Consider the following 14306-nt stretch of genomic DNA (forward strand, 5'->3'; position numbering starts at 1 on the left):
GTAATTAAAAAAAAAATTATTATACCAGATAAGATATGTATCTCCTTTTCATAAGTAACCTGGCCAGAAATGATAGCTCAACGAAGTCGCTTATGTGGAAATTTCTAACAGGCAAATACTCCTAAATGCATGCTTTTAAATGTAGATGGAAAAAAATCCACATGACCTTGGGGAAAACATGCAAACTCAAAATTTACAGACATCAAGGTTAGGATCGAACCTATGACCATCTGGATACCAAGCGAAGTAGTTAATATCTCGCCACCAGGGCACGTCATAACGTCTGTAAGTGTGACACTTTGAATTGAAGGCGTCGTCTGACATGACACATCACATGGCCCACTGGCAAGACACTAGGTTTTATTATGTGACCCTGCAAAATATAGAGTTGAAGAACCCTGCTTTAGGCAATGGCCATTGTCCATAGTTCAGAGCTGAAAGTGAGGGCAGCCAAAATATTTCAATTGACTTCATCTTGTCGCCGGAGGCAGCGTTTAAACAATGCCATAACTGTGCCAAGCTTGTCATGCATTGAACCCGACCGACATGAGTTCATCGGATCATTGATCACAGCAGCCGTGGCGGGTGATATCTGAAGCAGTACTAGGGGTGGGGCCCTCTGCTTTACCATCCCGCACTGACTCGCGTGGTGAAATGCGGTCAAACAACCACCGGACTGGCAAGATGTGGGGAGAACTTCATCCAGCAGTGGCTGGACACGGCGTCAAAATTATTGTTGCAGCCTTAAACGGTGGGGAATGTGTTGATCGTTGAGATTTGGAGCCATTCGGATAGTGCGTTTGTAATACACCTTACTCACCAACGTCAATTCATTTCAATTAAGTATGTGTGATGATTCGCACATCCGCTCTCCATGTGCCGAACAGTTATATTAATTGTATGGCTTGTCACCAGCTGGGCTCGCGATCCAATTTGAGAGTCGATCAATTTTTTCTCTCGTTTTTACCCTCTCGTTTGTATTGTTTTTTTGCTGTCTCGTTTGTATGGCTTTGTTTGCTTATTTCAACTCGATGCAACATGAGCATATCGTTTGCATATAATTTGCTAATAACGTGAATAATTTATTTTCACAAGCTCTGTTGCAATGCGTGCGTGCTGGATGTTTTCCAACGTCTCTTGACAATCGTTGAATTTGGAGATATTTTTTTACTTTATCTCGTACACAGTTATCATAGATAACATAAAAGCACAGTCCTTTGTCAATCCACTGCTAGATTAAAGCATTCCCTATGCTTGCAGACCTGGAGGTGGTGTTGAAAGTGCAGTGCCCTAATCATAATAAATATAAGGCAGAAAGAATACCTCACCAGAAAGGATGATTGCCAATGTACACAAGTTGTGATGGATTGGCGGTCGGGGCGGGGGTGGTACATGATGAGGCCGTGGAGATGGAGGAAGGATATCTTCTGCCCTCGTGCGTGGGAGCTGGAGTTGGGTTTGTGGCATCGCAGGTCCATGACAGTTGGTAACGGCTTGAAGGGAGCCTTCATTCGGCGGTATATAGATCGTGGATGATGACGTAAGGGAAATAATGGCCTCAGGGTGTTACGTTCAAGACAATCACATTCGTACACCCTTGTGGGAGGTCAACAGTGGACGTCTTTTGAAGGGACTGGTCCCCACCAAACGAAATATGAAATTTGCCCCTGGCATTAATGACATCAGTGGGCACACTGTGCAGAGTGCGTGCGTGCGTTAATCGGCAGAGTGAACTTATCTTCGTGTCGCGGTAAACATTTAATGCAGAGAAAATTTACTTTACTGACGCAGAGGCGTGATGAATCATCATCACATGCGGGAGACCCTTGGGTTGTGATCGCTGAAAATCTTGTGACCGCTTTATATCGAGCAGGCGGGATGAGTCACCTGTGAGTTTAATTTTATCCGCCGTGAACTTTTGGCCAAACGGCTTCGTCGAGATAATTTATTTTTTAAGTGCTGGTGTGGCAGTACCTGGGGGATTGGTGTGGGCAAGTTGGACTTATTTGAGAGTTGTGTGTTGTGAATGGCATTGTGGGTAAAGGAATAAGGTACAGGTGCAGCTATGAAATTATTCCCTCGTGTTACAGCTGGCAGAAGGGCCTCCACTAGAGGGAGTGCTAATTTAGGGGCCTTCTCGATAGAACAGGTAGTTCCCCGAGTTACGATGGTCCGACTTACGATATTTCGATCTTACGATGGCGATAGCGATACGACAAAATTCATGTTAAAAGTTTTTATAGCAGATAGGATTGTTTCCTGAAAAAAACTTTCTATTCAATTGCAGTTCATATAGGTAGGCTAAGAATTTACCTTGGTTTTTTTTACTTGACATTTTACTGTGCAATACAGTATTGTAATTAATAAATACATACAGTATATAGTTTATACAGTACGGTACTGTAAATTGCTCTGTTTTGCTAAATTATCACCATTCTTTAAGATTCCTGGGTAGGCTAGGCCATCTTCGACTTACGATATTTTCGACTTACGATGGGGTCGTCGTAACGCATCTCCATCGTAAGTAGGAGGACTACCTGTACTTTTACCTTCTCTATGCCAGCCAGACATTTTGTAAGCGATCGGAGTACCCACACTTTATCCCACCACATGTGACCTTTCAATCGAATAACTGTGGTCAACCCAATTATACTGCTTGGTTGACAGGCGTGGGGTGGGAATTTGATCAACTTGTTGCGTCGACATTGTGTGGGTAGCTGAGTTAATGAAATGATGTCTGTCCTCTTGGTTCTTTCGTAGTTAGAAATAAAATAATATAAAACAATTCTAGATTTGAAGCTTTCGGTTGTGCTTTCGCTACGTGTGTCAGCGGTTGCGCTTTCGCTACGTTGTCGCCACCTGAAGAAGGATGCTTGTCGATTTAAAGCTTTCGTGACTGCAGGGATTCATCTTCTTGGTTCTTTCGGTAAAGTCACGTAGAAGGGAAATAATAAAATAATAAAAATAAAACATAATAAAATACAATTCTCACGACGTTTCGGCCACAACGCAAGCAGCCGTCCTCAGGTGAAGAACAGGTCTGTTGGAAAGACAGCGTCTTGGTGGTGTTCATTCAGACATCGTGAGAATTGTATTTTATTATGTTTTATCATTTTATTATTTCCCTTCTACGTGACTTTACCGAAATAACCAAGAAGAAGGACGCTTGTGTTGCGCCCGAAACGTCGTGATTTAATTTAGTTGTTTTCATTAATTTTATTTTTTACCTACGTGACTTCACCGAAAAAACCAAAGAGTCAAGATAAAACAAATCGCGACGTTTCGATCGCAACACAAGCGGTCGTCATGTATTGCGATCGAAACGTCGTGATTTGTTTTATTTTATTTCTCACTACGTGACTTTACCGAAAGAACCAAGAGTATGGATTCCTGCAGTCACGAAAGCTTCAAATCAAGATTGATGTCTGTAGCCCATGGCATTGTGGGTAGCCAAGCTCATTCAGTGGTGTAGTCGATAATGGCATTGTGGGTAACCGAGCCAGATGAGTGTGGTTAGGTGATGCTGGGTGGTGTGAAGATCACTGTTGGTCGCGTTCCTATATAAATGTGGGCAACGATGTCTATTGAGTAACGCCTCGTTGTGTTAGGTGTGCGAAGCGTGAGCGAGTGTAATGCATGCGCGTGTACATGTCTGCACGACAGCACCAAGTGGACCGAGGAAGAGATGAGGTTGCTGCACTCTGCCGTGAAGAGGTTTGGGGAGGACCTCAACAACATCAGCAGAATAATCAAGGACAGGACTGTGTAAGTGTGAGCGAGGGGGTGGGGTGGGGGGGCGTGGCGTTTACAGCGTTCGAGAGAGGAAGAGTCAGCTTTGAGTCCGTCGGCGTCTGCACGGGGAGTTCCTGCGGGGCTGTTGATTGGATCCTCACGCTGAACAAAGAACGCGCAAGCGAACCTTGAATCCACGTTTATCTGGCACATTCAGTTTTGTATGTATGTTGAACTTCTTTCGCGCACCATATGTAGCCAACCTTGCGCATCGGAGGTGTGGGGGAGGGACAGTAAACTAAGCACAAAAAGCCGATCTGAAGAAATTCATTTTGATACATTTCTATTCATCCGGAATATAATTTCACACTTAAGTCCACTTGTTAGGGGAGGGTACTACCATACTCTTAGGGTCTTTCGATAAAGTCACGTAGGAAAAATAATAATAATAAAATAATAATAAATGAAAATAACTGTTTTTTTTCCCATTTATTATTATTTAATGAATAACATTTAATCATTTGTTATTGTATTATTATTTTACCTACGTGACTTTACTGAAAGAACCTAAGAGTATGAATCCTTGCAGTCACGAAAGCTTCAAATCTAGAGGGTACTACCATTTCCCATGGTCCTGTGATGCAGCAGCAATCCACCCAGCAGCGAAGTCATCGATCCAGCTCTGCAGTGGAGCACCCTCTTGGTGGGGGGGGGAGGCGCATTAATTCTCTCCTTTGACTGCCACTTAGCCACTTAGTTGTTCTTCTCACTGACAGGGCCATCGTCCCTGCTCTTGATCTGCTCTGCCAAAGCCCACTTACACTTTGGTGGAAGGGATGACGATCGGCGGTCGAGACTAACGACGGGAGTGGCAGCCAAAGGGAGGAACGCGCCGGCGAGGCCATCCACAAAGTTAGATGGGGCGGTGAAATCAGCTCGGGCGCTCGATGGATTTGCTATTTTGGCAGGCCGTAAGAGTTGGCGACTGCTTGCGGAGGTCTTCCAGCAGCGGAGAGATCATGACGGATTCTATTGATGAGCCACTTGACCCCATCAAGTGGGCTTCTTTAAAAAAAACAAAATACTCTATGCAAAACTTCCGCTGACCTCTTAATGCTGGAGACTGAAACGGGCCGGGTGTTACCTTGGTATTTTCATGGCACAGCGTCATTTATTTTTCATACGCAAGACAATAAATACTTTGTGGACAACATTGACCACAATTTGTTTAAGTTATTCTACGTAGACGTGTTTACATTCAATACTCGGTCAATATTTCCATGGGCTTTTAGTCTGGGGGAACTGTGTGACATCGTATATGCATGTCTGAAAATATGCACGAATCTATGCCCAGTTGCTGAGCATTCACCAGTGGATTGGCAAAACCTGTGCATGTTTATGTAATTGTACTAATATGTACGGTGTTATTCGTCCATTTCTTGCAGTACGTCGAGTGAAATTGTGTGTTTGTACTTGGTTTTGTGAACAACTCGATCATATTGTGTACAGATTTAAGATCGGCAGGTCGCGTGCAGTGGAGTAAACTGTGGGTTCTCTCACCACTTCCACGCCATTTGGATATCGCGGAAGAGTAGGCCAAAATACCCATTTAGAGGGGCACTCTTTAGTGGAAGCCCATACATCAGCAGTGGTGTGAGCAAGTCATTGCAGCGCTGCACCTCTACATTTTACAACACATTGTTACCCACAATGTTTATCACGGCGGATACTCGCAATACTTGGCGTTAGCGGTTGCCCACTGCCGTTTTCCACCATGCTGTCTACGAGATGGGATTGCGAATTCATAATGTCGACGTTTTCAATATTTGTGACTGAGGTTGGCTACGTACGATACGAAAGACATACATACATTGTGCTGATGATCTTTGTGAATGTGTGCATATGCGATGATTGTTTATAAACACTTTTTAGTGATGCGACTAATGCTCCTCGAAGTGGCAGAGCGGGTGGGAAAGTTCTGCTTTCTACTGTGTGCTTACTCAGGGGAACTTAAAGACATCTCAGGATAGCGCTGATATCCGATTCCGTGGGCCATTCCCTAATATAGATGGTTGCGCTTCTGTGCGAGGGATTTAATTGAATGCTTCATCTCATGTCAGGATTGAGGTGATCAAATATAAGAAATGCATTGCGTATATCTTGGCGTGTGTGTGCATGCAGTCCATGAAACATTTTCCAAAATGCTCAACGTATACGACAATATGGAGCAAATAGGGGTTATGTCGGTGTTAAGTCGGGCTGTGTTAACGCGGAGACGAACATTGCCCGGGGAATGTATCGTAACGCTGGGAAATATACGCAAGTCGGGGCAACGCTGTGGTCAAAATGTCACGGGCGTGGCTGTTTGTGCTTTCGAAGGTTGCCGTTTGAAGTCCACGCTCATGGCCGTGGCAGCCGAATGTACATTTAGGTCCAAGCATGTGTCTTTAAGCTTTCCAAACCCAAGGCACTTGCCAATGTGAGTTCACCGCTGGATGGATTCCTCGCCACGACGTGTCGGTCGGAGGTGTTTGCATGTGGGGCATTTATTATAATTAATTATCAGCCACGAAGCCTCGCGGTTTCCCATGCATTGGTCCATCCCCCGCCTCCTTTCACGAGCTGACCTATTCTTTGCCCTATCTCCGCGGTGGACTTCCTCTCGGGCACGTTCCCTCCTTCATTGTTGGTCTCAACCGTCGGCCACCGTCGCGTCTCCCGGCACGTCCCGCCTCCAAGCCCAGTCAATATATCTCCAACTCGCCTATGCACTGTGATGCGCTTGTTCCTCTTCCTTTGCCTTGGTGTAATTCCAAGTATGCATGTCTCTCTTCGCACCGAATTTTGTTATTTTAAGTTTTTTTGTGAATGCTCCCGTGGAGCGTTACAGGTCCTCAAATTAACCGACTTATTTCTGTCCTCTAGAAAATGATGCCTTTTTCTGAGCTGGCTGGTTAGCTCGGAGGTTATAGCGCTGAACTGGCATTCTTTGAGGTCCTTGGTTCAAATTCAGGCCTGCGATTGATCTTAGTTCTCAAGTCAAGTGAGTTGATGGTCCCTTCAAACATTGCTCACACGTGGCAGGGTGGGTGGGTAAGTGCTTCCCCCCCTGACTGTGTGGACTCGAGGTCACTTGCCAGGGATCTCAAAAGGAGTTCTGCGATCTCTGCTTTGGCGAGCCGCTCTCTTAACACGAAGGAATGCACTCCTCTGCGAGAGATCCAAATGGATTCATCATCACATAACACCGAGAGCAAAATCGGAATTAATTGACGGGGGCAGAGGGTGAAGATAAAACAAAACAACATTTCACGTCCTCTTTGTTTAAGTCCCATTTAGCCCCAGGGCCTTCTGACGACGATTCTCAACCCCTCTGTGACCCCCCCCCCCCCCCCGCGACCCCCCCCCCCCCTGCGACAGGGCCCAGATTAAGTCAACGCTCAAGCGCAAGTCATACGAGGAGACAGGGTTGCCCCTTCCCGCCGAGTCGCCCAAGAAGTCGCCCAAGAAGGCGGCCGGGGGCACCGGCTCTGTGGCGTCAGCCGCGGGGAGCGCCACAGGCTCCAGCGCACTCAGCGCCGCACACCGGCTCGCCGAGGCCGCGGGAATCAAGAAACAGAAAACCTCATCTGGTGAGCAGTTGTTGCGGTGTGGGGGGCGAAGGGTGGCAGTGTGGGGCCAGGATGCTGGGGTGGGGGGGGGTGATTCTGGTGGCGTGGGCAGTTTGCGTGCTGCGCTATGAACCCGGCTCGCGGTCGACACCAGTGCCGATTATCTGGGTCTCCCTTAGGTCCACTCGGCCTCAAATGATTAGCACATGTGGTGTGTGACTTTCCAAGCCACCAATCCCTGCGAGTCGGCCACCTGGCAACACACCACAACGCATGCAACACGCGTCGCTATTAATATTGAGCGAGCAACTCATTAACAATGATAGGGGTGTGCTTGTGGTCCAGCCTCTGCTGTACTGCCCGTGGTATTTAATAACATTGCTTTGGCGTCAGTCATTGCTTCGCAATAAGGTGGGGTGAACTGGACTGTCCCGATGGGCGGCGTGCGAACTGTAAATTATTCCTCGTGTGAATCTAGCTGTGGGTGGGTGAGGGGGGGAGGTGGTCACTGCTGCTGTTGCTGGTGTTTTTGTAATAAAGTTTCCTTGAAATCTTCCTGTGCGAGTCGGGGCTGCTAAGCTCCTGCGGCAGAATCGTTCCACGGCAAAACCGGTCCCGCGCCCTCCGGCCCAAGAGAAGCTTCGCCCGGCCCCATATCCTCGTGCTCGCGCTGGAAACTTCAAAAATAAACCACGCTAATGACCGAAGTTTATTAGCGATTGGTTTTTGTTTTAGTGTTTCGATTATTATTAGCATCGTCGTCGTGAGCCAATAACCAAATCTGGCAGAAATGCACCCCACCTTTAAATTTCGATTTAAAGCTTTCGTGACTGCAGGGATTCATCTTCTTGGTTCTTTCGGTAAAGTCACGTAGAATGGAAATAATAAAAATGAAACATTATAAAATAATTATTACGTAAAATAATAAAAATAAAACATAAAACATTTATCACGTTTTATTTTTATTATTTTATTATTTCCATTCTACGTGACTTTACCGAAAGAACCAAGAAGATGCACCCCACCTTGTCGGAACTTGGAAGCTAAAGCAGTGTTGAGTCTAGATTGTGTCCTCAGTGGGTGACCACGCTCGCAACAGGTGTTCTTGGCCGCGAGCGGCAGGCGGCAGTGCAGAATTCATTGCTGTACTTGTCTGCCTATACACGTCTCTGCTTATACTGGTAGGAACCTCCTGGTTACACCAGCCCACAGCGGATTATTGTGTCCGTCCGTCGTGCTGGGAGGGGCTGGGTGGGGAGGGGCTGGGTGGAGAGGGTTGGGGCTGGGTGGGGAGGGGCTGGTCACCCCGTGGTGCCCTTATAAAACTCAACGTTTAACCTACTCACGCCAGCTTGTGCCCGCCCTCACAGTCGGCCATATTTGCGGAATACACCACGCCGCCGTTGACCCTGGCCATTGACCGAGCAACCCAACGTTCCTACCAGCTCCCTCCACAGGAATGTGTTGGCCGTCGCCAAACCGCCTTGACGAGCTTGGTGAAGTATGGTCAAATAACGCCAAAGATCTGCAGTGGATTCACATAACTGCCGTAAATGTGCACGTAAATGACCAATGTAGTAAGTTGATGATCCTCCAATAGCTGCAATAAAAATCCCATCACATCACAATACATGTGGGTGGGCTTTGTCACGTGGATAGATTCTCGCTCTGAGCCTTCAACATTTTGTTTTACTTGGCACAGGATGCGCTGCTAGTTGCAGAGCTCAATGCAAATGTATGTCTTGTGACATGACACTGATGGCACAATCGGAATATAATTGGGGGGGGGGGTGGGCAGGAGTGGAAAAGCAAAACTAAAAAAAAGCTTGTGTGGGCTTAAAGAGAGAGAGCTCTACAATTGGCAGGCAAACGCACCGAAGAAAAAGAAAAAAGCGACCAAAATATTTATGCCACACAGTTGTGCAATTCACTTCCGGTGCTCAACTAGGATTTAAAAACACGCAGGCGAAGGTAAACGTGCAGCCCTGCTTTGAATGCCTTGCTCAAGCCACTGCTGGTGGAAGGTCATCCATTGTCGGGGAGCGCTATAAACACATTCCTGCGGAGGGAGCTGGTAGGAACGTTGGGTTGCTCGGTCAATGGCCAGGGTCAACGGCTGCGTGGTGTATTCCGCAAATATGCCCGACTGTGAGGGCGGGCACAAGCCGGCGTGAGTAGGTTAAACGTTGTTTTATAAGGGCACCGCAGGGTGACCAGCCCCTCCCCACCCAGCCCCACCCCTCCCACCCCCCACCCAGCCCCACCCTCCCCTCCCCACCCAGCCCCTCCCTGCACGACGGACGGACACAATAATCCCCTGTGGGCTGGTGTAACCAGGAGGTTCCTACCAGTAAGAGCTCTCCCCTAAAATATTATTTTGACCAACTCTTCCACGCCGGTTTGACAATCTTTGAAGAGGTGGAAGTACCCACACTTGATCATCAGCATCCGCGACCTGCCCACGGACTAACTGTGGTGGTGCACCCGTTTCTTATTTTATTTTTTACAATTTTTATTTCACCAGGCAAGGGCCACTGAGCTATATAGCTAATTTCCCAGAAGCGACCTGGCCACAAATGATAGTTCAACAAAGTGGCTTACCGTGTGGAAAAAACTGAGGACCCGGAGAAAAATCCACGCGACCACAGAGAGAACGCGCAAACTCCAAATATACAGCGGGCATCAGGGTCGGGATCGAACCCATGACATCCTGTATACAAGGCGAGGTAGTTAACATCTAGCCACCACGGTACCCCTCTTATTCATGCGGTGGGTCACCGTTTTTGCTGCCGGGTTAACAGAGGCAGTGCGAGGCGCTCATTGCTCTGACCTCAAAGCAGCTGTTGAACGAATAATCCTCGGTGTCGCCTTGGCTGAAATGTTGAGCACCACGTGCGGCAGAAGCATTTAAATTGTGCAGGAAGTGAGGGGCAACAGGTGACCGCCTAGGCACTGACGGTTCCGTGTTGTTATCGAGCCGTGCAACGATGACTGGACCCCGAGTCGCAAGCCTCAGCAACGTTGCATCATCGTCACCACTACTGTGGGATTCTTTTTTTTTCTGCCGTTGAATGCAAATGAACGAATGTGGCCGTGGGCACAATGCAAATCGTGCGCAGGGAGAAGCGATAATTGGCAGGCGAGTGCGGTTTGTTGTTTTTGGCCATGCACTATTGTTGAACATGAGCAACGTGTTAAATAAAAACAACTTGCGTCATAAACTGCGTCATACATAACCCCCCATGTACAATAACAATCCATACATCTTCTGTGACGATCAGTCCGGAAGCTATATTCTATTTAACAATCTAAAGGCAAATGTGCGGCCCTGAAATTCCTTCCTCCAAGCCATTGCTCGCGGGAATGCTCGAGCGGGCCCTGATTGGGTACTTTGGCCTACTCTTCCACGCTGGCTAGATGTCGTGAAAGAGGCGGGAGTATCCACGCACTACCACCACGACACGCAACCTGCCGAATGACTTATTGTGTGGGTGTTACCCATTTTTACTGCTAGATGGACAGCAATTTCAGAAGCTGTCGATCTGTCGTGCTGACCGCCACGAAAACACATCGGGGAACTGCGCAGTTGCGTAACTCGTGAGCGGCGCTGTGCCAGCCGCGGCGACCGTTAATCTTCGGAAGAGAATGCGTCGGATCTCACAACAACGCCTTGGGTACGCAGGGCAGAGCGTTATGTCGGTGCCATGACCTCCACCCCCCACCCCCATACATTCTAACAAATAGCTTCTAGAGATGAGCCAGCAGCAGTGCGTGGCCTCACGACAGCGCGAGGTCTGTCACAAACATAGCGCGCTCGCGATGGCCGGCGCTCGAAGGGAAGCGCTGTCGGTGGTGCTTTGGCACCAGAAAGGAAAGTGATCCAAGATAAATTTCGATTTAAAGCTTTTGTGACTGCAGGGATTCATCTTCTTGGTTCTTTCGGTAAAGTCCCGTAGAAGGCTGCTTGCGTTGTGGCCGAAACGTCGTGAGAATTATTTTATTATGTTTTATTTTTATTATTTTATTATTTCCCTTCTACGTGACTTTACCGAAAGAACCAAGAAGATGATCTAAGATAAGCGAGCTCATCCGCGTGCGAGAGGTGACCAGCTTTGCTCGGGCAGCCATCCCAGCGCGAGTGACTGCGTTTCAACACGGGCCCCCTCTCAAATGTTTTGCCGAGTGCGGCACTGGCCGTGTGAGCCCCGTACCCGAGCGCCGATTCAACGTCGCTATTCAAACGCAGCAGCAGCAGCACCTGTTTTAAATCAAGAGGCCGCACTTGAAGAAGCATTACCGCACTGTGCAGAGCCGGGTTCTTCAGCTGTGACGTCGTGTGCGTGTTACTAAGGCCACGTGGTGCTGGTGGTGGTGGTGGTGTTGCGACGTGACACACATTACGTCACGTGGTGTTGCGATGTCCGTGCGAGTGCTGATCGTGTCCCTCCGACAGACGTGACGCTGAGCGCCCTGAACGACACGGACGCGGGGGCGGAGCTCGTGGACATCGAAGGCCTGGGCGACTCTTCGCCCGTCAAGAAGCTCGACTTTGAGCAAGGTGACGACGCCGCCGCACTTACATTCCTTTGGCCGATTTAGTTTTTAAACGCTTGACAATGGTTTATGCCAGTTGTACGCCTTTTGGCGTCATCTGGTCCAACACCAATGGAGACTAGGCTCTAAAGAAAGCTGTCTCGGGTGTGGACCAATCAACTTCAAGGACAGTGCATATCATTATCATCATCAGAGTTGTTTCTTTTTGTTTGCATTTTGACTTCTTGTGTTGAGGTTATTGCAAACATGATGCCTTGTATAAAGGTGTCAGATTTTGTACCAGTTCAAAAGGTAAAAACCTATTACTATATTTTGCCACTGGTAAAGGAGATCTCATAGTGTAATGGTTTATGCCCTTAGCTCTGTCCGTCCGCTGAATGTCGTCCGTTTCTTCGTCCGTCCGTCCATGATGGCGGGAGGGGTGGGGCATGTGGCGGGCAGCACGATAACTGCAGTTTGCGTGTAGACGCCGTGTAAATCCGCGTTGTGGCGTATTGTTCTGTTTGCCGCCGTCTTGGTTGTGAGCCGGACCGCGTAGCGGTGATGTCACTCGAAGGGAAGGATTTGTCACAGCCACGCCGTAAAACCTCCAGCGATCGGTAATTTATGGATTCTGAGAACAGAAAGCGCGGGGTCACTAACTCGAGGACCACTTCTCGTTACACCCCACCGCTGTCTAGTCAAATCAAAATTCTTTACCCGATCCACCATGCGCTCGAATGTCAGTCTTAATTGGGGTTAGATCGCAGAAATATATAAATGCATCGTTAAACCCGCCACCGCCCGACACAGCCAACTAGTAAGGTTTGTCACGTAAACAGAACGTGGCTAATTCTTCACTAGTACAGCACCACCGGTGATGTTGGAGAACAGATCCAGAACATTTACAATCTTTACTCGGATGATATTGATCGCAAAAGCCGACGTGTTAATCGTCGTTGTTGTTGTTGTTATTGTTTCCACAGATAACTTGTCCCTGGACCCGAACCAGCTCATCATCAATCCAGGAGGGATCCTGCCTCGATAGCCTCTCCCCTTCGTTTGTAAAAAAAAACAAAAACACAAACCACACGCAAAAACAAAATGTCATTGCGAGTTGTCTTATCAGCATTTTTTTTTATCTGTAAGAAAACAAAAAACCCATCTTTAAACCGAGTTCTCACAGCGTAGAGAGTTTTACGGTTTAAGCCTGGTCAACGATGACCAAACGGTCCGTTAAGTATTGGCTTTATCATTTAATTGGGCTTAACTGAGCTCTGTAAGAACTAAACGAAAAGTGTGGTTTGATTGCCATGCGACAAATATCCTTTGCGGCGGGGTGGGGGGGGCGGAATATAACGAGATGTGCTACCTAAGTGTAAATAAGATGTTTATCAAATACTCATTTTTCGCTGACACATCTGAGCCACTCGAATGCGGGGGGGGGGGGGGACCCTTGCAGTATGGGTGGATCTCCGCCGGTTCTTTGCCAGTTACGAGTCAAAACTAAACCTTCAAGACGCAGGCCTCCCGAAAAACATCCGAATCTGGCTTTGAGGTCCAAGCTGAGCCGGCCTGCACAGTGTTGCTCGTTGTGTCACATGGCGCGTGACGTCGGTGGCATGGCTCGGGATCTGCAGTGGGGGGGAAAAAGAAACCAACAGTCGTGTCACCCTGAGCCAAGGCTGGACTGGCTCGGCACGGCCCCGCCGATGCTCTTGGGTGCGCAGTCGACAAAAAAGATGTGGACGTTGACTTAACAAGTAGCGCTGCGATGCCCATCCACCCAGTGGTGTTTCGCTGGCGAAAAAAACGCGAGGGTTGTTTCCGCCGCGAGGTGTATCCGATGGAAATGTCTTCTGCTCGTGACTCGAAACTCGTGGCACTGTTGTAAGCAATGTAATTGTGGACAAAATTGAGGAAGAAAAGCCTTTTTTTGTTATTGGCACGGTGTTGCAACCGTTTTAAAATTCCGGCGATGACTTCACTCTCCACGCTCGGCATCCAGAGGTTTGCGCGTGGATTTTGACGGCGTTTGAATCTGCGACACGTCACGCCGACTGTTCCACGGAGCTGCTGTTTGTTGCAGGCTGTGGTCGTGGCGCCGACGTGTGCGCCTTTCCCACAGCGAGTTGCAGCGGCGATCCCCCGGGGGCTCTGTTAGTCACGGCTTCCCGCGCAATGCGTTTCCGAGTTTTAAAATTTTCGCTAAAAATACAAATAGAGTCGTTTTCACACACCACACTTGCCTGATGATTGCTAATTGTCCCCACGTGACAGAAAGCACCGATTTAAAATTAAGATCGCTCTGCGTCACCTGAAACTCGCACAGCTGACACAAGATCTCTGCGTTTGTGCATGAGTTTGTGATTGTTTCCTCTTCCAATGCTGTCCCGTATTAATTGCTCGTTTTACTACCATACAGTCCAG

General features: G+C 48.1%; 1 protein-coding gene across 3 annotated transcripts in view; it reads left to right on the top strand.

Annotated features, from left to right (window-relative positions):
• Nucleotides 1-13529, top strand: part of BACC1 (BPTF associated chromatin complex component 1) — a 29768-nt gene extending 16239 nt beyond the window's left edge. The window contains exons 3-6 of one of the 3 annotated variants that reach the window (XM_078607215.1): nucleotides 3664-3765; nucleotides 7153-7364; nucleotides 11797-11901; nucleotides 12863-13051. In XM_078607215.1, coding sequence (XP_078463341.1) covers nucleotides 3664-3765; nucleotides 7153-7364; nucleotides 11797-11901; nucleotides 12863-12924 — 481 coding nt within the window. In that variant the 3' untranslated portion in view covers nucleotides 12925-13051. Of the gene's footprint in view, nucleotides 1-3663; nucleotides 3766-7152; nucleotides 7365-7908; nucleotides 8051-11796; nucleotides 11902-12862 lie in introns of those variants that run through there. The other 2 variants (XM_078607216.1, XM_078607217.1) reach the window with 2 other exon arrangements.
• The last annotated feature ends 777 nt before the right edge of the window (nucleotides 13530-14306 follow it).

Source organism: Lampetra planeri, chromosome 27 (genome assembly GCF_965212315.1).
Source record: "Lampetra planeri chromosome 27, kcLamPlan1.2.h2, whole genome shotgun sequence".
In the NCBI taxonomy this organism is placed as follows: Eukaryota; Metazoa; Chordata; class Hyperoartia; order Petromyzontiformes; family Petromyzontidae; genus Lampetra; species Lampetra planeri.